At 39.5% G+C, this 23,128-nt stretch overlaps 1 protein-coding gene across 3 annotated transcripts in view; it reads right to left on the bottom strand.

The window, feature by feature from the left end:
* Positions 1-23,128, bottom strand: part of LOC103178332 (cAMP-specific 3',5'-cyclic phosphodiesterase 7B) — a 118,528-nt gene that overhangs the window by 57,605 nt on the left and 37,795 nt on the right. Inside the window, exon 3 of one of the 3 annotated variants that reach the window (XM_042333287.1) lies at positions 15,632-15,690. The exons of 1 other annotated variant lie outside the window; for it this stretch is intronic. In XM_042333287.1, the coding sequence (XP_042189221.1) occupies positions 15,632-15,680 (49 nt within the window). In that variant the 5' untranslated portion in view covers positions 15,681-15,690. Of the gene's footprint in view, positions 1-5,028; positions 5,307-15,631; positions 15,691-23,128 lie in introns of those variants that run through there. One more of the 3 variants, XM_042333288.1, reaches the window with a different exon arrangement.

The following is a 23,128-nucleotide window of genomic DNA, read 5'->3' as shown; positions in this document are numbered from 1 at the left end:
AAGCACTTTGAGACGTCTCAATAACGTGATAAGGCGGTATATCAAATGCAAGGATTATTATTATTATTATCAAAATCAGCCCTTGAGCGATTTTTCATGTCAAAGTGGTTAAATTGTTCATCTCTAGGACAAGCAGCTCAGAGAACATAAATGTGTCAATCTCAGAATTTAAATATGGTTCACAATTTCTGCCAAAATTCTTATTACCCTGTTTTATTAAAACAGACATCTGAAAATAAATTTATATTCTCCTAAACCTTTTCTTTTAGTACAAATCTATAAAAAGTTTGGGTCTTCTGATTTGTGTGTGAAATACTCTATTGCCGAATTCTGGACTAATGTGTTTGAAAAACATTTTTGAAAATGTATCTAATGAATAATACAAAAGGTCTATGTTGAGCAGCATTTGCTACTGTTTGCAATGTTGTACTGAAGAGAATTTTTACTGTGATTTTAGAGTGAACAGAAGGGTGCATCAATATTTAGAAACCACAGTTTGACATTTCATCTTCACTGCATAAATAAAAGTGTCACTGCAACATTTGAATGTGCTGCTAAAGTTGTTAAAAAATCCATTCATCAAAGCAAGGGATGGGACACCCAGTTCCATCATTAGGTTTAATTTCAGGAGATCTGAGTACATAACACAGAGATGAGCAGATCTGGCAGCTCTTCAGCGCAGGATATGTTACATAGGGTCACAAATAAATTTTACTACAAGCTTTGATTATGTCTCAGTTAGAGAGGCTGCTGATTGTACCTCTTTTCGGAGAGTGAGATCTCTGACAGATTGTGACTTAACTCCCAATCTTTGATCTGCTCAGCACCAAGTCCCACATTATTGGAGATCAAAGAGGAACGTAATGAGGCACATCCACTTGTACCCAACTGAAGAAATGAGGAAAGACCGGCTGATACAGAGGATGAGATTGCAAGTCAAGTAGTCAAGGCAAAAGGAGCTCAGTGACTATAATCTGGGGTGACTACGTAGGCTTCGCTGTAGCTGGGAGGACCTACACCAACACACAATGTGCCGGCGCAGAGCGAGCAGCTGTCAGTGTGACAAAGCGGCCCCCGGGCCCACTACTGTCAATTTATACATTAAAACTTGCTTAAGTACAGTATAAGTTTATGTATAGGCATATGTACGTACAGAAAAGTTTTGTTCATTTTGCTCACTTTAACAATCTGAATCACTCAGACTTTAACAATCAGGCAAAACCTCACAGAAGGCAAGATCTAACATTTCTATTCATCGAGCTCTTCCCACAGACAGAACAGCTACCAGCTGAGGGCAACCTTCTATGAGGGAACCAGGTCACTCATTATGCGAGTTTGCAGAGCGTTCCTGGCTCACAGCGAGACTGGCTGAGCAGTGCAGGTAAGTTTGTTGCGATATTTTACTTACTGGATTGTATAGAATGCAACTTTATATGTTATAAATGACCAAATAAAGAGTGGAGTCCCTTATTCACATTTTGCTTGGGAAGTGACCAGCTTATTGACAACATGATGATATAAGTTAGGGTCTTATTATCATGAGTTCACTGTATTTAAATTGCCATACTATTCCCAACTTGTAGTATAAATGATCATCTCTTACTTCAATTCAACTTTATTTTCAACTACTGATTGAGTGATTGCCCTTTTCAATCTGACTGGTGGTAATTTCAGTAAGAGAAGACAATGCTCCCCACAGCTACCTGACATGCTGTAGGAAGCAACTGGGTGAGATGTGTTACAGCCTCTTGTGAAGTTTTACACAACTGAGTTTGAAAGTACGGTGCCTTATTTCAAAGACTGTGATCAAATACGTTATTCAATGGGCAGTGCTATTTCTTCCACTGCTATGTAACACTGGAGCAATATTGAGTGCAAATACTACTCGAGGAGTCCACATGTACTTACTTGCCCAAGTGTGATCCTAAAATGAAAATGGGGAAAAATACACCTTTTAGTCAATGGGGGAGAGTAATTTACTTATTACAAATAAGGAGGAAAGTGGGGAGGGAGGGAGGGAGGGAGGGAGGAAGAGAGAAGAGCTCCATTAAATCTTGGAGATGATAGGCAAGGGCAGAAAGCAGACAGAGGCTGACTGCAGTTGATTGGAAAATGACACTGGTGTATTTGTAAAGCAGTGACTTTATTGCTCTTTGATTGACAAAACCGAACATTGTTCACCTCTGCTACCACCTCACCCCTCGAGCCATCAAGTCCCTCATCCATGCCTTTATCATGTACAGACTTGAATACATCATAGTGCTGCTCACAAGACTCCTCGCTTATCCTTCCGCAAGCTGCAGACTATCCAGAATTCTGCACCGTGTCCCCTCGTGAACCAAGCTCTGGAAATCTATCATCCCTCTCCTTTCTCAGCTCCTTTGACTCTCCATTCCCCAGTGGATCGAATTAAAAGTCCTCATTATCACCTTTAAATCCCCTCATAATCTCACCCCATCCTACCTCTGTGACGTCCTTCAACCCTACAGATCCAGCTATTCCCTTCACTCAATGAGCACCAGCCCTACTTAATGTTCTCCACCCCATATGCCCCACCACTGACGGACAGGCTTTCAGCCATTCTGCTCCCACTCGGCAGAATTCTATCTTGGAATCCATACAACTTTCGGTCATCATTCGCCTCCCAGCCCCCTCGGCTCCCACCCAGCTCGGGTGTCTATCCAGCACTGTGAAGCACTTTTGAGACATCCTCCTTACATAAAGCTGCTATATAAATGTAAATTGTATTGTAAAAGACCGACGCTCTCCTGATTGGCTCCTGTCAGTGCTTCCACACCTCAGGCGCTGACAGCATCACCATCCATGGTTGCACACTCCACCTTACAAACCAGTCCAGAACCTTGGCGTCTTGTTTGACCCTCAACTGTCCTTTCTACCCCACGTTTGCACCATGACCCGCTCTGCCTAACCCCACCTCCGCAACATCGCCCGGCTTCGACACTGTCTCACACTGCAGGTCCGCGAAACCCTCATCCATGCATTCATAACATCCAGGCTCAACTATGCAAACCTCTGCTTGTCAGCCTCCCCAACTCCCTCCATAAGCTGCAGATCATCCAAAACTCTGCAGCCCATGTCCTCTCCTGCATCAGGGTCCATGACCCTATCACCCCTATGCTTACCCAACTGCACTGGCTTACCATCACACAGAGGATACAGTTCCAGATCCGGGTCCTCACATTCAATGCGCACCATGGCCTTGCTCCCCTCTACCTCTGCGACCTACTAACACCCTAGCAACGTGCTCACTCCTTCTGCTCAGCGGGCTCCAGCCTACTTCACGTCCCCCGCCTCACCCGCTCCTCAGTGGACCTTCAGCCACTCTGCCCCTACCCTGTGGAACTCCATCCTGCAGTCCTTTTACTTTGCCCCCTCACTTGCCTCCTTCAAGACCCATCTCAAGACCCTCCTCTTCGACCGTGCCTTCAATCACCCTCCTTCCACCACTCCCTGATCCCGACCCCCCAGCTCGGGTCCAAAACACTGATTGCCCATCGCCTTGGGACATCTTCCTGATGTGAAAGGTGCTATACAAATGTAATTTTGTTGATGTAGTGAATTGTCAAAATTTCCAATGGCAAACAGCTACTAATGACCAATAAAGTATTCATCCTGTGGAGTTTCTGACACTTCAACAGCAATTCGGCCTGATAAAATATCGACTGGTTTAAAGACAGAGCAATGCTGCAGCTTTAATGTGAAATGTTAAAGCAGGACGTGTTACAAGGGGGGAGGTAGGAAGGCAAAAAAAAAATTGAAATTATCAGCAATTAAAAAAAATCCGATCCTAACAATAGGAATGTACAGAAATTTTGAATTTGAACACAAAATGGAGTCGTGTAGCTCAGTGGTTAACACTCGTCTCTCAACCAAGAGACCTTGGTTCGATTCCCGGCAGGGCGAAACGTTGGGCAAGTTTCCTTACTCCACACAACTCTGTTTACCTAGCAGTAAGTAGGAACCCAGTTGTTAGTCATTTTCTGGGAGTAATAATTCCTGAAAAAAATAATAATTTGATCACTCAATCCACGTTTGTGGGACACTGCTGTGCACAATTGGCTGCTGCATTTCGCCCACAAAATATACAGTCAATTCACTTTAAGTATATTCTGTGAAGCTTTTTGAGACATCTCGAAGACGTGATAAAGTGCTATGTCAAATGCAAGGATTATTATTATTTTTCCATGCTGTGCTAGAACTCCATAATATCTCTTACAATTAAATATGTGCATGCTTTCCATTAGGCATGGGATTCTGCTAAGGTGCGCGTATAATTTTATTCTTCACAACCTCTTTTAAAGGCAGTATCTCTAAGGCATTATATCATTGTTCAAAATGTCCAATTTAGCGGTGCCCACACATAGGTAAACAATGAGAGTTCCGGACATAATGCAAGAACTTACAGAAAAATGGTTTTCAAATTAATAATAATCCTTGCATTTCATATAGTGCCTTAACACATTATTGAGACGTCTCAAAGCTTCACAGAATATATTGTAAAACGAATTGACTGTATATTTTGTGGGTGACATTAAGGCTGTGTTTCAGAATTAAATAAAATTAAGGCTGCGTTTAAGAATTTGGCAAATTCTGGACTCTTTGAAATGTTACATAAATAGAGTGAATCTAAACCAAGCTGGAATTTCTCCCCCATGATAAGCTTCTGATTTTGTGACTACCAGCAGGTAAATTGTAACTGCACTGGCTTTGGAACAGGGAGCGGAGATCAGCTGAGGAATTAAGCATTTTAAACAAAAAAACAAGACTATTCAAAGGTTCTTCCCAATTAGAACATTAAATTATAAAAGCTACTTCTACCACATTCTGCATACTATGCTGAAGCACTTATTCACTGCTGCAAAGACATCATAAATTGACCCATTTCTATTATATTACAGGCAACTCCATTAAAATTAATTTTGCTTTACACTGATGTGCCAGAGTTAGAGTATTAATTTCTGACTGCCGAAGTACTGACCCAATGCTGTTTGTATATTTATACTGTACCGTGATAATTTGTCTGTGACTCTTCCTTCTCTAAAACTTGTTTGGTTGCTTCCAAGTCACTTTTTGACTTTCCAACATGTATCTTTCTGTATATCTCTGATGGTTCCAAAGATCGTAAATCTTGCAAATAGGCAGATAGAGTCCACATGTACCAGTAACTAGGCAACAGCTCTTTGCCTGCTTTCCATCTCCTCCCCAACTCTGAATTTAAAAATCGGTCAAACACTGGCATTTTTCAGGCCACTTCTGTTGTGTTTTTTGAAAGATGCAGCAGAGGCTCTCTCAGATGGGTTTATCTCAGTTTCTTCAGTAGCCTTCCAAAATGCTGTCTATATCCAGTTTCCAAGGTCCTTGATGCCTTGGCTCTCCAACCAGACAGCAATTGGGCATCACTTACTCACTCAGAAAATCATGTTCTCACTCTCTTATTTGCTGTTTACAATAAAGAGAAGATCAAGGCTAGTGCAGAAGTAGTAACTCAGCAGATTATGGGTTCTCAGTGTCAACTCATTAAACCCAGCCAACAACAAGCGTTACTATGTAGCTATCAACTATCTGGCAAAAGAGTTACTAATATATTAAACTACAAAGCACAGAAAAGCTCACCAAATCATGCTGTATAAATCAGAACTCCGTAGATGCAAAAGCTTACCAGCCCAACAGAACCACCTCACAGCTGCCTTTCACTAGCAAGCCTGGCCACATGCCAGACCTTACCCAACTAATGACTGCATTATGATGCAGATATTAAGAACCCCATTTGAATTTATCCACTGTAACACAATTAAGTAAGCTTTTAGCTTTCCTTTCTGTTCTCACCAAATCTGATGAGTTTGGCCCAGTTAGTCAAATCCTTATGTAACCTCAGCTGCCCTTACACAGTCTGGGTGGAGCAGAGGGGAGCTAGCAGCCATTTCACATTCCAAAACGAACTGCAAAATGCATATCAGTGAGGTATCAGACACAAAGTGCTCAAGTAAATCTAACACTGCTGTGCAATAAAGCACAGAGCTGTAATGAATTCACTTTTCAGCTCTCTTCTCTATCAATATTTGTTCTATTGGAAGGCATATTTGTTGTACTCCAGTGGTAAAGATTAACAGCACAAAAATAAACTTAGTGTACTCGTTCTCATAGCCTCTCTGAAATATCAGAATTTTTAGTGCTGATCTTTTCATGTTCTATCCAGTGTGGAAAAAATTCAAGATAGAATAAAGAGAGAGCTAAAATGGATTAATTTTGAACAGAATATTGGTTTAAATGTTTGATATGAATGCAGACTTGCCCCTCCCCATTTACTACAGGTGTTTTCTTTCCTTCAGATTAGACTTACGCAGATTTTCAAAATTAAAGATTTATTTTAAAAAAACTTTGCAAACGCTATGCAGTTACAGTAGTTGCGCATAACGTTTCAAAAAACTTTTCCTTGTATTTAACTGAGGAACACAATTTGATCAGTCATTCTAAAACTCCGCAGTCATTAGCAGTTAATATTTGTAAACCACTGAGCAAAGCTGATGGTGGCAGAATTTGCAAGTAAATGAACTATTATAAATCTATCAGCGCTTCCTGTTTAGAGATCATAAAGTTATGCCCAGAGAGTCTCATTTCTTCAAATCCTATGCTCCAGAGTTTCCCGGCCATTTCTTCACATGTTTGTTAAAGACAAACTTTCCCTTTGAAAAGAAAATCATTTTTGAAAATGAACTTTTCAATGCAAGGTAAGTCAAGTGGTTCATCAAACATGAGCTTACTGGGATAGGATTCACTGACCTGATACGTTCACGCTGTATCACAAAAGATGAATTATCTTTAGAAAATACAATCCCTAAGATGATCCTGGATGCTATGGTTACTGTTCATAGTGACGCAGGTGCCAGATCACATGACAGCTGGCCAAATGCAGCACAAAAAGGAATGGGATAATGTTCACAAACTTAAGAATGCAGAAAAAAGATCTGTATAATATCTCATAGCTTTGGAAGAAAACAAATGTGTGACCGATCACCACATCTTTCAAAAATATAACCTTTTGCAATGCCTAATCCAAGACTATTTGCTTCGAAAAGGTGAACATTGCACTGCAATCTTAATTGACTTCGAGTAAATTTAGAAGTAGCAAAATGTCCTTTCACATAATTGTGGAGTGGTTTGGAATAGGTTAAATTGTTCTGCTCAAATACTGCAGCTTCCTTGCCCTGCAGAAAATATGGCTTCATAAAAACAAATTAAACTTGGCAAACAGAAACCACGACACAAACAATTAATCAAGTTTTGATGGCAGTCTCCTTTGCATCCTGACCCCTGAAACTTGGATTATAAAATGATCTCTGTAATGCATCATTCACATTCACCTACTTTCAATCAAACTGCAGGTTGAAGACTGGATTCTTTGCCAGCAGTCTGTTATGATAACTTCTGTCTAGCTTTTATCATTATCCAGGCAGTCTTTGGAGCACTACTCGATTAACCTATTATTCCATGTTGTCCTGTAGCATGTGATGTCAGTTTCCGTCCCTTCCTCCAGATTGAAACAAGGGTGAATTGGCAGGGAATCTAGTTGGCAGCCTGCCTCATGTCAAGTACCAGTTGCAATATAACTGGTCATTCACAGCTCAGCTATTCGCTTCGCCTATGCACACACTAATAGGTGCTTTATGTTATTCACCTTACAACACTTAGAGGAACTATGCTTTTGTTATTTTCCTATGTTTATACAGTTTAAAAGGAAGTCAATGCTATACCATCTGCATTGTGTATTCACATTAATACCCTTTTTTAAAAAAATCACTCACTCAGAATCACCTTTTAAAAGCTTCTTCAGTAGAAAATGATATCTGTATCCAGCGTATTAACTCTAGCACAACATAGTGCTCATGCCAACCCGAGGATAATTCACTAAAACAATTTAAAGGATCAATTTCATTTTGATGCTATTAATTATTTGTAGCTTGTACTCTTAACAAAACTCCACTCCAGACAAACCTACCCACTGACAACAAAGATTGTATGTCCCATTTTAACCCTTGCTTAGATTCTTCCATTCAATTGTTTCACAAGGATGAGGTTTCAAGAACAAAATTACATTTGTATAGCGCCTTTCACGTCGGGAGGATGTCCCAAGTGCTGGACCGTCAGAGTTTCGGACCCGAGCTGGGGGTCGGGATCAGGGAGGGTGGAGGGCGGGGGGGAAGCAGGGTGAAGAGGAGGGTCTTGAGATGGATCTTGAATGAGGCAAGGGAGGGGTCGAGGCAGGACTGCGGGATGGAGTTTCAGAGGGTGGGGTGGGGGCAGAGTGGCAGAAGGCCGCCCACCAATGGGTCACGGAGCCTGGTGCTGGACAGGACACGGGCTGCAGAGTTCTGGATGATCTGCAGCTTATGGAGGGAGGGGAGGCTATCGGGAGCCAATCAGGAGACCCTCGGTCTTGTTGACGTTCAATTGAACAAAGTTCGCAGAAAGTTTCAAAATGTTTTTTCAGATCATTTTGCCTTCAAAATAAAATACTTCACAGTAAATCCTACGAAGCGCCTTTTAGATGTTCTTCCAATGTCAATTGCAAGGATTATTTTATTATTTATCCTTTTTTAAAAAAATCATATATCCTGGAGACATTATTTACAAGTAATAGTAAGAACATTCTTCAAATGTCACAAATATTTTGCCTCTATATTTATCTTGATACAGCTCATTAAATGGCCTTTTACACATCACTGTGTAAAGTAACATATTACAATGGCATCAACAACCAGTCTTATAAATGATGTACATACAGGTCAGGAAAGTAACAAAATCAATGTGACATGATTATTATATTGGGGAAGGGGAAGGTTTTGTCTTGATATATGAGCTTCTGCTTTACAGCCTATTCAGCAGTTGCAAATAGGTCAAAATCCACAAAAGATTTAGCAAAACTGTGTAGCTCTACCATCAGTACATAGTCTCATGTATCCATTCTCAAATGTCTGAAGCCTGCAAGCACTGGTTTGCCAAAATAAGGAATTCATTTGTAGTTTAGAACTTTGTATAAAACCTTCACAAAGTTGACAACAAACTCTTGAGGTGAATATCCTCACGTTTATAAATACAAATTCTCCTGCAGTTTACCCAAGTAATGAAATAATGAGCGATTTACAAGAAAAAAAATTCCAAGGATGAAATGTAACCTAGCAAAGGACACGTGATGAGCTTTGCACTCAGTGACTGGATTTATCCAGATAAGCAACAACAACAACAACAAGATTCCATTTATAAAGCGCCTTTCACGTCAGGAGGACGTCCCAAGGCGCTGCACAGTTGGGTCATGACCCGAGCAGGGGGGAAATGGTCAGGGTGAGGGGAGGGGAGGGAGCGAGGAGGGGGGAAATGGTCAGGGTGAGGGGAGGGATGGGAGGGAGCGAGAAGGGGGAAGAGAGTCGAGAGGGGAGCTGAAGGTTCGGTCAAAGAGAAAGGTTTTGAGACCGGCCTTGAAGGAGGAGAGGGAGGAAGCAAGGCGAAGGCACTGGGGGATAGAGTTCCAGAGCCTCGGGGCTGAAGGCCCGACCACCAATGGTAGGGCGATTGGGGAGGGGGACGTGGAGCAGACCGGAGCATCTGGAGCATAACCGCATTAAACAATGAATATATTAAAAAGGTTACAGCTGCTCTGTAGAAAAGTGCCACTGATAGATCACGGTCGAATATGGCAAAAGAAAGGACAAGAGTTCTGTTCATATAATATCAAATGCAAGGATTATTATTATTACATCAGCTCATGTGATCCATGCATTATTCCTGTGAGAAAAGGAGGTTTACTTACTTTGTCCGTATTTTTATTCACTTTAATGATAACAATATATGTGCTGCTTCTTTCTAGCTAGAGTTTTGAGTTTTGGTTCACACCATCTTTTCCAACAGAGGCTTAATTATCCATTTAATTTTCAACTGTATTGCATGCAGAATAAGAGATGTACACTTTTTATATCGGCCTTTGCATAGCTATAAAGATCACCCACTGTTTATCTCCTAGGACTTTTCTAACTAGGTGCTCACAAGTTCAACCACCAAGGCTGATCATCACTCAAGTATGTATCTCAGTCAGAGGAATTCTGACAGCCCAGCTGGACTACCAGATAAGATTTCATGCAGACATGAGGTGTTCTATGATTACTGTGTTTTCAGAGGGAACGAGATGTGACAAAGAGAGAAAATGCGTGAACCGACCTTTCATAGCTTGCTAATCATGATAGCCACACCATAAATGCTCCCTGGCTCTCTGACTGGATTCTTTCATTTGATATCTTTCCTTGTCACGTCATTGAGAAGTCATAAAGTGCTTTACAGGATTTTTATTTTAAAGTGTAGTGACTATGTATTTGTAAGTCCTTCATAGAAAGCTATCTGAGAATGAAAAGAACAGTGGTCTTCCTCATTCTTTGAGTGCAGGTGATGGTTTGCAAACCAAAGGGAGAAATCCATCAGGGTGAAATTAGCTGCCGTGTTTCGCCCATAAAACATACAATCAATTCACTTTACAGTATATTCTGTGAAGCGCTTTGAAATGTCTAGAAGATGTGATAAGGCGCTATATTAAATGCAAGGATTATTATTATTATTCAAATGCTGGGAAGTTCATTATCCCAGTATCATTAACCCAGTAACAAGTTACACAGTCACTACACTTTACAATATATCCTGTGTCCTGTAGTCAACAACAAGAACAACCACAACAACAACAAAATTACATTTGTAAAGCACCTTTCACATCAGGAGGACGTCCCAAGGCGCCAGACAGACAGAGTTACGGACCCAAACTGGGGGTTGCGGTGGGGGAGGGTGGAGAGCAGGGGGGGAAAGCGGGGAGATCGAAAGCACGGTCGAAGAGGAGGGTCTTGAGAAGGGTCTTGAAAGTGGCAAGGGAGGGGGCGAGGTGGAGGGACTGCGGGAAGGAGTTCCAGAGGGTGGGTCAAGCACTCTATTTGCATTATCATGGCTTTGTCCACCTCCACTGCTATTTTTAGAGTCTTGTGAATCTAAGTCACTAGACCTTTTTGTTCCCTGACCACTCTCAGGTTCTTCCCCTCCAGAGTATAGTCAGCTTCTTTATTCTTCACTTCACATTTCCCGATGTTAAATGTCATCATGTGGTGAAACTGATGTCCAAACAAACCTTGTGTTGCAATTCTTCAGTATGCTGTTCAAGTGGGGGAAAAAATTAATGCCAAGAGTTATATCTACCTCTAAATGTAGACAACCTTCAATGCTTTTCGATAGGAAGAAACTTTGGAAGGTCTTGTAAGAAACTGTGCCAGGTTGAGAAATGATTCTAAGAGATGTGAGGAAAGGCTAAAGGTTGAAAAATGTTTGATTTTAAGAAAAAGTCTAAGGATTTCAGGGACTGGTTCTAAGAAAGATACTGGATCAATGTTTTCAAGGTCTGTACTGCCTGGAGTTGAATACCCGACACAGACTCAAAAATATTCAAAGCGAGAGTACAGTAAACGGAACTAATTCAGGATCATTTCGTTTAATTCTTATGTTGACTCAAGGTTAATTTCCTTATGCCAATATAATAGTGTGGCAGATGGAAGTTGATACTGAGAGATTTTTGAAAAATAACTCTAGCACTTGTATCATCCGCTGAGTACTAGAACCACACTGATGATTGGTAAACTATATGGAAGGCATGCAAAACTCTTTCTGCAGAGACCTCCTCCTACACTGTTAAGAAAATGAATATATGTTGTCTTGTGTTAGATAATAATAATAATCTTTATGTTTTATATAGTGCCTTTGATAGAATCATAGAATATTACAGCACAGAAGGAGGCCATTCGGCCCATCATGCCTGTGTTGGCCCTTTGGAAGAGCTACCCAATCAGTCCCACTCCCCCGCACTTTCCCCATATCCTTGCCAATCTTTCCTCTTCAAGTACCTATCTAATTCCCTTTTGAAAGTTGTTATTAAATCTTTTTCCACCACACTTTCAGGCTGTGCATTCTGTGTAAAAAAAAATTCTTCTCATCTCTCCTCTAGTCCTTTTGCCAATTATCGTGAATCTATGTCCTTGGGTACCAACCCACCTGCCAGTGGAAACAATTTCTCCTCATCTACTCTATCAAAACCCTCCATAATTTTGAACACCTATTAAATTTCCTCTCAACCTTCTCTGCTCTAAAGAGAACGATCCCAACTTCTCTAGTCTCTCCACATAACGCTAAAATCCCTCATCCATGGTACTATTCTGGTAAATCTCTGCACCTTCTCCAAGGCCTTGATATCCTTCCTAAAGTGTGGTGCCCAGCACTGGACAAAATACTCCAGCTGAGGCCTAACCAGTGTCTTATAAGCATTTAGCAGAACTTCCTTGTTTTTGTCCTCTATGCCTCTATTTATAAAGCCAAGGATCCCATATCCTTTTTCTAACAGTTCTATCAACCTGCCACCTACAAAGACCTGTGAATGTGAACCCCTAGGTCTCTGCTTCTGAGCCCCCTTTAAAACTACAATGTAGTGTATATTGCCTCTCCTCATTCTTCCTTCCAAAAGTGCATCACCTCACCCTTCTCTTCATTAAACTTCATCTGCCATGTGTTTGTCTATTTTGCCAGTCTGCCCATATCCTCCTGCAGTCTGCTACCATCCTCCTCACTGTTTGTGTCATCTGCAAACTTTAAAATGTTTCTCAATACCCAAGTCCAAGTCATTTATGTAAAACAAAAAAAGCAGTGGACCTAATACCGACTCCTGGAGGACACCACTGTATACTTCCCTCCAGTCTGAAAAATAAACTATTCATCCCTACCCTCTGCTTTCTGTCTCCCAGCCAATTTTGTATCCATGCTGCCACTGTCCCTTTTATCCCATGGGCTTCAATTTTGCTAATTAGTCTATCATGCGGCTCTTTAGCAAATGCTTTCTGAACGTCTTTCAACACTACATCAACTGCAATGAATTTGGGTTTGAAAAAACGGAGTCGTTTATTTCGGTGAAAATATGCAAGTGGTGGGAAATTCTGTCAGACATGAGAAAAGCAATGTTATTTACAAAAAAATTCTATTAGTCTCTAATTTTGTAATCAACTCTTCCTTCTTTTCTTCAATTTCCCATTTTTCTTTCCTTTCTTTTTCACCATTTCTCTCTTTTTGCAGCTATAAAGCAGCAATTTTGTAACTGCACCACCACCTGCAGTCTTGGAAGAATGCTGGTTCCATGCCTCGGGATCTAAAGCATTCGTATTACATTTTTGCAGCATACAGAACACAATACAATAGTTCATATAAATGCAGAGATGAAAGAGTGGAAATACATACATGTATAATTACTGGAATTTTAAGTGTTCAAGGAGAAAACTGAAGGCATACAAAATTTAGATGCCACTATGATGCAGTTCATAGCACTTTTGCCACTGAGTCAGAAGGTTGTTGGTTCTAAGCCCCATGTCGACGCTTTGTCAATGCTGATGCTAGAATGTAATACTTTGGATAACACTACTGTTGGAGGAGATATTACACTGAGGTCTTGACTGTCTATTTGGAAGTAGAAAGGCGTTTATCCCGATGTCCTGGTCAACAATCCCTCTGATAAAAATAGTCATTGACTACGTGGCTGCTTTTGGGAACATTTCTGGGCATAATTTGGCTGCTGTGTTTGCCTATAAAATGCTTTACTTTGAAGCAAATGCAAGGATTATTTTTTTCACAATTAATAGTAATAAGCCAAATGTTATAGAATCAGAGAAAGTTTAAGAGCACAGAAGGAGTTCATTCAAAGCATTGTGTCTGTACTTGTGTTAGCTCACTCTGAAGCTACCATCTCTACTCTGTATCCATACCATCTCTGGTTTCTTCCTTTTCCCCCAGGAACCTTTAATATTGTTTTTCCTCAGATATATGTCCAATTCATTTTTAAATGATGTTATAGACAAGGCTCCAATGATCATTTGTGGTAACGTCATTCCACTGTCTCACAATCTTCTGTGTTAAAAATATGTATATTCTAACTGCTAAAAACTGAAAACTTTGTTCGTTGATAGCTGAGAAGATGGTATTATATACTATGGAATGAGTATGTGGACTAGATAGGTTCCAGCTTCAATCCTTGACAACAATAACTTACACTTATATAGAGCACAGTCATGTGGGGTAGTGCCTTGGAGCACTAGTCTCTCTTGAATGAACAAATCTCTAATTAAATAGCCTATGATCCCTGTACAGTTAACTCATGATGAATAGTCATCCAGGCAAAGTATCAGAGGAACACTGCCATATTATGCTCCAAAATTAATTGAAGAGAAAAATTAGAAAAAAACTTTAATGAAAGAATTTTACAGTTGGACTCAAGTGGGTGTAAGCCACAAAATCTGACATAATGTTGATACCGGAATGAGATCTGACTTGGAACCTATTCAAAATTGGTTCAATTATGGTCACTTTTATCATGCATGATCTATAATCCTATACAATTATAATTCCACTGTTTGTGTCAACACAATCATAGGTAATGAATTATACTGTATCTATGCTTAATGTTGCGGCATGCAGCAATTGAATTGCCGCATCTAAGTTCAGTGGCATTTAGCTCTTACAATTAGGTGTCCCTAGGCCCTTTTAGGAGTCTTGTAGCTCAGTGGTTAGAGCACTCGCCTCCCAAGTGAGAGACCTGGGTTTGATTACCGGCAGGGCGAAACCTTGGGCAAGTTTCCTTACTCCACATGCCTGATAATAATCCCTCAAGAAAAAAGATTATAATAATAAGTATTTGGTCACTCAATCCATGACTGTTTGTGGGACACTACTGTGCGCAATTGGCTGCCACGCCTAACCCTCAAATATACAGTCAATTCACTATACAGTACATTCTGCAAAGCGCTTTGAGATGTCTAGAAGACTTAAAAAGCGCTGTATCAAATGCAATGATTGTTATGATTATTATTATAAAGGTCTAACATTTACACATTCTGTCAGCCTTGCTGAGATTTGAGTGGTCTTGCTTGACTCACTGTCTGGTCATTACTGGAAAAAATACGATGGAGAACATTTCCCTCCACTGCCTCGCGATTTAGCATGTCAACGGAATTCACTACTAGAACCTCAGCTCTTGCAGCTGGGAACTGTACTTTGGAACAATAATAATCACAACAACTTGCATAGCACCTTTCCCGTAGGATGAAAATGTTCTGAATACACACTATTTTGATTATAGCAACATGTTCTGAATGATACAAGCAGGTTGGCAATCCATCAGCAGTGCAGAGTGGTGAATTTGAATACATGGTAGTCAAGGAGATTTCATCGAGTCAGGCAACATCAAGTGAGAACCCAAGATACAATCGTAGAGCCAACTTCACTTAACCATTTGAAGGAAGGAGATCTATATTGACACTTGTAGATCACAATATTACCAAGCTCCTAACAAGATTTAAAGATCTTGCCTCAGTACAGATATCCGAAACAGACCCACATAAGCATAATTGCTTATGAATACCAAGTCTTTGCTTGAATACAGGAGATCTGGAAGAAAGACACTGAAAAGGAACATGACGGTTGTGTGAGGAGTAAACACTCGACATCAACCTGCAGCAGACTGCAAGAGGGACAGAAAAAGCTACTGAATTACACATACCATTGGCCTGCCCACCTATACATCTGGAACCCCACAGTCTTGGCAACATGCTGGACGAACTGCAGGAGAAAGGGAGAAAAAAACTTACTCCACATATACTGAACATGCCCAGTAATAAAACAATTCTGGGACACGATCCAAAAAAAATTTAAGTTAGCACCCACATTAAAACAGAACTACACTGTCTCCTTGGCTTCCATGTAGCATTGCTAATTTTGTTCAGAACCAACCACTCAACTGCAAAGTACAATTACAACAACAACTTTCATTTATACAGAGTCCTTCATGCAGGATAATGCCTCGGAATGCTGTACAATGATGAGGTTGGATACCAAGCAAAGGAAAAGGGAGAGGGGAAGGGAGAGTTGATTATAAGCGTGGTCGAAAATGTATGTTTTAGGCTGGATTTAAAGACAGCTAGAGAAATGGGTGAGATGGAGGGGTAGAAGGAGGGAGTTCCAGAGGTTAGGGACATAATGACTGAAGGCTTGACCACTGATGGTGGCACATAGGGAATGGAAAATGTGCAGTAAAACCGAGTTAGTCGAGCAGAGGGTTCAAGCTGAGAAGTGGGGTAGGAGATGATCTCAGAGATATGGAGATGCATAAGATTTAAAGGTAAGGATGAGAACTTTGAAATTGATCTGGTGGTAGTGAGAGAGCCAGTGGAGCCTGGCAAGCACTGATGGGTGTGCAGAGTTTTGTGCAGGTAAAGATGCGGTGGTTGAGTTTGAGATAAAATGGAATTTATGGATGAGCTAGGGAGACCAGCAACACATTTTGTGTACTGGTTGGAGGCAGAGGATAAAGTCTCGCATTCCCCAGTGCCATAGGTGGAGCGATCTTTTATGAAGGCACAACAGAGTAGGATAAACGACATCTACTTCTGTGCCTAATATACCAAATATTTCTTCCAATATAGTCTCTCTTCCCAGATAGCAATAAAGACTTTGAAACTTCTGAGATACCTCAAGCGCTCTGGGACGCTACCCTGTTTGAGCAGCGCTATATAAAATGCAAGTTATTATTGTAGATAATTTAAAGACATGGGACTGATCGTGAGACACAGAAATCTCACAACAGTCTAATGTGGCTGAAAACTGGAGTCAAAATTCCCTTAGCCTTTTTTCATGGGAAAAAGAAATGGAAAATAATTGTAGAAAATAGAACAAAAATGAGGAGCAGGATCATCATATAATCAACCAAGTGCACATACAAGAGAGGCAACAGTTATCTGACTGTGATGGTCATAATACATCATACACCAACTACTGTACCTCGAGCTAGTTTAGAACACAGCTATGCACATCATGGTAGACAACATATGGATCAGTCAAAAGAGATGTCTGTACACTGTACTGTCAGCCTAGCATGCTTTTGAATGAGCATGAATGTACTACATTGAATAAGAAAGGAAAATTAAAATAAAAATATTTAAAACAACCAACTCCCATTCAGAGACAATATTGAAAAATCATCTATTCATAGCACAGGTTGTTGAATAAAAGCAAGTGCACGTCCCAATTAATTCCTCTGTGCCCTAGAGGCAATTGAATCTATGTCAAATGCCCAGATACCGGCATAAGAATAATTATGCAGCCTTTAGAAGAAGTTTAAATTAAATTATATAAGTTCCATGTGTAGGTGGCATACACAGAACAATACTTTACGATATACATTCAATTCACTTTACAATATATGCTGTAAAGCACTGATGTGATAAGATGTGATAAGGCACTATATCAAATGCAAGGATTATTATTATTATTATATTGATTAGAGCATTCGCCTCGCAAGTGAGAGACCTGGGTTCGATTCCCGGCAAGGCAAAACTTTGGGCATGTTTCCTTAATCCACATGCCTCTGTTTACTTAAAAGTAAATAGGAACCTTGCTGTTAATCGAGTGTCGGATTGCTTTCGGGGGCAATAATTCCTCCAAAAAAAATAATAAATTGGTCACTCAATCCACAACTGTTGTGGGACACTGCTTTGCGAAATTGGCTGTCGTGTTTTGCCCATAAACTAGACAGTCAATTAATACAACAACAACAACAACTTGGATTTATATAGTGCCCTCCATGCCGGACGTGTCTCAGAGCGCTTCACAGTAACGGATCCCGGGGCCGAGCCAGGGGGAGGGGGAGTAAGGTGACCAAAGGTGCGGTCGAAAAGAAAGGTCTTCAGCAGAGACCTGAAAATAGGAAGAGGCGAAGGGAGTGAGGAAGGGAGTTCCTAGAGAAATACTTCTCTAGGGTTTTGTAAAAGAAGTGCGTGTATTGAACGTGTATTCAATAAATAGATATAAATTATTAGCATGATGAGTTCAAGATTATTCAAGATTAGATCCTGTTGCATTTTGAATTCAGAAATATTGCTACTCCAAATTACACTTTTTTTCCCTAAAACACAGTAACCTCTAAAGGAATACTGAAGTACTAACTGCCAAAAGTATTGCAAACAACACTTGCAAACTTCAAAGATGACCCTTCGTGTTTCTTACTTATCTAAATGAAATCAGACAGAACATTTGCTTTATGTCAATACAATATTACTTCATTAAAACATGGGAATAATTAAGAACAAGTGGCTCTTTCAAACAAGTACTGTGATGAGGAGGATGGATGACCCTAAATGCATTTTGAAATGCTTTTGCATTCCAACAGAGCTGAACCATGGAAAACAAAAAAAAATGTACTTGCTGTCATTTGGCACCAAAATAATTTAACATCAAAACAACATTTGAAAGAGACAAAAAATCTATACTAAAAAAAAGCTTATTACACACGTTAAAATATTTACTGATTCACAATATTTTTTTCATCCAATAAACCCATACCAGAGATTTTGACCCATACCCACACCAACCACATGTTGCCAGGACATTAAATGAACTGGAGAAAATTGATAAATTGCCAGGAGAGGCACAGTGAATGGCACACCAGTACATTTTACATCAAAGCGATTGAACTAAATCCTGAAATGTTTACTGTCAGGTGTCACCCACAGAACAAATCTAATGCTTCGATGCTGATAAAAAAATGTTTATTATATTATCTATTCTTATCAAATTGGGTTAGAAAATACAATGACAGCTGCTTGTTAGAATTGGGAGAGACACGAAAAATTGTGGCATTGAAGAACTGAAAGAAACAAGATTATCAAGATTATCTCACTGAAAAGCATGGAGATGATAAAGCTCTAGCAATTGAACGATTGCACTGCAAGAGGTGTGTGCACTGAGAGCGTATGACCTAAAGGGAGTTGATGACTGTGGAGTTCAATGATTAGCAAAGAATTAGATAGGATTGGATATATAGTGGAAATGCTTATTAATGTGTGTAAGAAATAGTGGGAAAGAGAACAGTGCCATGGGAAATCATCCAGTTCAAAGAAACCAGAGTCAGAAGATGTTCAAACAACTGCAGCACAGATAGGGCATTTTGAAGGCAAAGTAGACGAGCAAAGAACGTAACTTTGGTGGAAGATTGCATGAAAACAACTTGTTTAAAAGTGCATAGTGCTGAACAAGACCACATCAAAGGCTTCGGAGATGTTCAAGACAATTACAAATGAGTCACCATGCGTTGAAGGGTTGAGTTTCAGAATTGTGTAACTAGAAAAGATTATAAGAGCTGTGGCTAAAGCAACAGTGTTTACAACAACAATAACTTGCATTTATATAACATGTAAGAATTTGGGGTAGCACTTCGGAGTGCTTAATACTATTTAGTATTTATTAATTTGAGTGAGTTGAAAGCAGCTTCAATGCTTACTGTTTGATGGGATATGATGAACACAAGCACATTTTTAAGGGGAAGTAAAGTTAGACTGGGAGTAAATGAGGCTGAAGATGTAGTAATGGGTCAATGGCAAGTTTGGAGCTATGTTGCTTGAGAACAAAAAGTAGAGGCTTTATGACTATAGGCTTTATTTAAGTCTAAAGAACAGAAGATTCAAGAGAATATAGAAACATAGAAACATAGAAACAGATAGGCCATTCAGACCCTCGACCCTTTTCCACCATTCTTTAAAATCATGGCTGATCTGTACCTCAAGTCCAATTTCCTGCCCTTGGCTCGTATCCCTTAATACCCTGACCTAACAAACTTAATGTCAATCATAATGTTTTGGTAGAAGGGAGCTATGGAGAAACGTTGCGTTGGCAAAGTCATCAAATTAAGAATTAAAGCAGAAATGTGAACCAAAATGTGAGCTTTCTCTTTAATGTCAGCATAAGGAAGAATGATGGAAAAGACAAGTTTTGAGAGCGAGCTCTGGCAAGGGATAAGTCAAAACAATTAAATACACTTGAATACCAGCAGTTTATGCAGCATTATACAGGGGAATCTAAATCATAATTGACCAGATCCATATCCCAGTGTTCATATTATAAGTGAGTTCCGAAGAAATGGGCTTTGAATTGAAAAATCTCTTTGCTTTTAAAAGACTTATATTTTCATGAAAATGTTTAGCAAGTTTTGCTTGGGAAGAGAAAATAATAATAATACTTACAATTGGTATTATAGTGCCTTTCATATCTAAAGGGCTTCTCAAAGTACTTTACAGGTTTTTACTATAAAATGGAGCGATTGTATATTTTTGCGAATGCTCAATGCCAAAAGAGCTGTGGTGAATTCTTACCATGATCATCACCTACAAGTGACCAGTTGCACAAATGTAATTTAGGTCTTCACAAACACAAAGGTAAGTCAAACACTTTTTCATCAAAATGGTGTTCCTCCACAAGGGAAAGAGTGCCATCAGACTTTTGCTCATTCCAAAGAAATAAGAGAATTAGGAAGTAATATTAAATACATTTCAGAAACCCTAAACTATGGCTCACACAGGAAGTAACATTCTGAATGAAATCCATGTTCTCTCAGTTAAAATTACCAAAATGTATTTTAAAGAAAGAACTTGCATTTGTATAGTGCTTTAGCTCACCAAAACATCTCAAATGCTTCACAAGTGATTACAATCAAGTATAGAATCATAGAATTACACAGCACAGAAGAAGGCTATTCGGCCCATTGTGTCCTTGCTGGTTCTTTGAAAGAGCTGTCCAAATTAATTCCACTCACCCGGTCTCTCCCCACAGCCCTTCAAATTGATAGAATCATAGAAGTGTAGAGTAATAACTAATTTTTGTAGGCAAACAAGGCAGCCATTTGCATCAACAAGATTCCACAAATAGTCACAAGCTGAATTACTAATTAACTTGGAGACTGTTGGTCAGGACACAGAGAGGGACAATGCCTTCTCTTTCCAAACAGTGGCATGAAAACTTTAATAACTGTCGAACAGGTACATGGACCTCGATTTGATGTATCATCTGAAATGCGGCACTTCCATCTCGTCAATAAAACTTACAAAATCTGAACTACACTATTTTATAGGATTTTAAACAATTGTTTGAGCCCATTAATACACATTTATGATGTAGTGCTATTGGCAGAGCATATCATGTCTGTACTACTTCCCTAAACTGGTGTCAAGGAAGTTCCCCAAACTACTACTTGCAGCTGTTGCTTTGGAGGCCACACCGTACTTCAAGTAGGCTGGCAAACAACACTGACCTTGTATTGACTACACCTGGATACAGACATGATGGCAGTGTTTAAATAGTAATAGTTATGTCGATTTCCTGAACCATTACTGTACCACATAATAAACAGAAAATAGAGCCACAACAGATTATTTAATGCCGATATGTGAACCAACCTGATTAATTTTATGTACTCAGAGAAATCTGTAGAAGTTGTATATGTAGGCAGAAAGGTGATAGATGCAGTTTAATTCAGAGAAGTATAACATAAATACAAAGTTACATTTGTAAAGCACCTTTCATGTCGGGAGGAGGTCCCAAGGCGCCAAACAGTCAGGGATTAGGGATAGCAGAGGTGGAGGGGTGGTGGGGATCAGGGAGGGTGGAGGGCAGAGCAGGTGGCCAAAAGCAGGGTCGAAGAGGAGGGTTTTGAGTCTTGGAGAAGTAGAAAGTTATGAGATTTGCCAGAAGCAATGGTGGTATGGAATATGTACTGAATGGAAATGTATTTTAGTTATTCGTACAAAATAGAGATTTGGGGTAAACATGTCCTCCCGACGTGAATGGCGCTAAACAAATGTAATTTTGTTGTTGTTGTTGTTACTAACACGGTAGTGTTCCAGGTAATCAAAGAAAGCAAACACAGTGTTGGAACGTACAGCTAATGTGTAAGTCGAGAGAACTGATTTTAAAATAATTATATCTAACCATGGTTAGACCACACAATTTTGCATGTTGTTTTGGACCATCTCTTTCAACATGATATTCAGTTGTTAGAGGAAGTGTAGGAAAGTTTTGGATTAATTCCAGAATTGAGGGGAGAGAGCTATGAGAAAAGTTTGGCCTTACTAGAACATTTGAGTCTAAAACAAAGACTGAGGAAAGTATTAATGAAGCCGTTTAAGATTGTGAAGCATTTGCAAAATTTTGATTTAGATAAGTTCTTCTGTCAGAGACAAAATTCAAGAGCAAGGGATCATACCTTCAAAATAAGAACAACAAAAAGAATAGGGAGTACAGTAGTTTTTAGCAACAGAGTAATAGTCGTGTGGATCAAACAATGGGTAAAGGTGGTGGAACAAGTAACTACAAAGGATTTCAAAAATGAAACAGACAAGTTCCTGTCAAATAAATGATTCAGCGTTACTAGATTAATAGATGTGTCAAGGAATCTTTCGGGGTGTTACATACACTATAATCTACTCCTCATTCAAAGTCAAAAACTGTTACTATGGTTTTCACGTTTCATGGAGTATTCATCCTAAATGTGACAAGGACTATTGTAACCACAGCTTAGTCTACTCATGTTGCCTATGTCTACTTTTGTTCTTAAACATTTTATTTCATTTAAATTAAGTCATTGGCCCATCTACTACTTCTGTACTTGCTCCCAAGTAAGCAAATCACTTGGTTTGTAAATCGCTCACAAAATACCACTTTTACAGTACATCCTGTGAATAAGTACTATATATATCGACATGATTAGGCTCTATGTCAAAGGCAAGGATAATTATAATTATAATTATTTGTTATTACTAATCACTTCTACAATTCCTAAGTTTTTTTTATTTTTACGAACAAAGATCCCCAATCATGTATTCAAACTCTTGTTTCCATGATGAAAGGTGGCCAGTGCATTATGTTGAATTGACTCCAGCAATTCAGTCATCAGATAAGGAGATGACAGGTTACATATATGTTTCCTTAATCTGTACAATATTAATAATATTATTCCAAGAACGTTCCAAGGTGCCTCTCTAGTTAATATGATGTATTATCAAATCAATGGACTCTATACTAACAATAAAAAGTCAAGATAAACGATAAAACAGTTTCAATGCTAGAAGTGTAAGATTTCTGAGAAAACATAGCTTACTTATGTTGAAAACAAACAAAAGTCCAGTGTACAGGGATACAATTTTTCAGAGATTGAATACACAATGGAAGCTGG

The sequence above is a fragment of the Callorhinchus milii genome, unplaced genomic scaffold (assembly GCF_018977255.1).
Source record: "Callorhinchus milii isolate IMCB2004 unplaced genomic scaffold, IMCB_Cmil_1.0 Scaffold3, whole genome shotgun sequence".
NCBI classification, from domain to species: Eukaryota; Metazoa; Chordata; class Chondrichthyes; order Chimaeriformes; family Callorhinchidae; genus Callorhinchus; species Callorhinchus milii.
The sequence above is the reverse complement of the archived record's forward strand: the minus strand, read 5'-3'. Positions and strand labels throughout refer to the sequence as shown.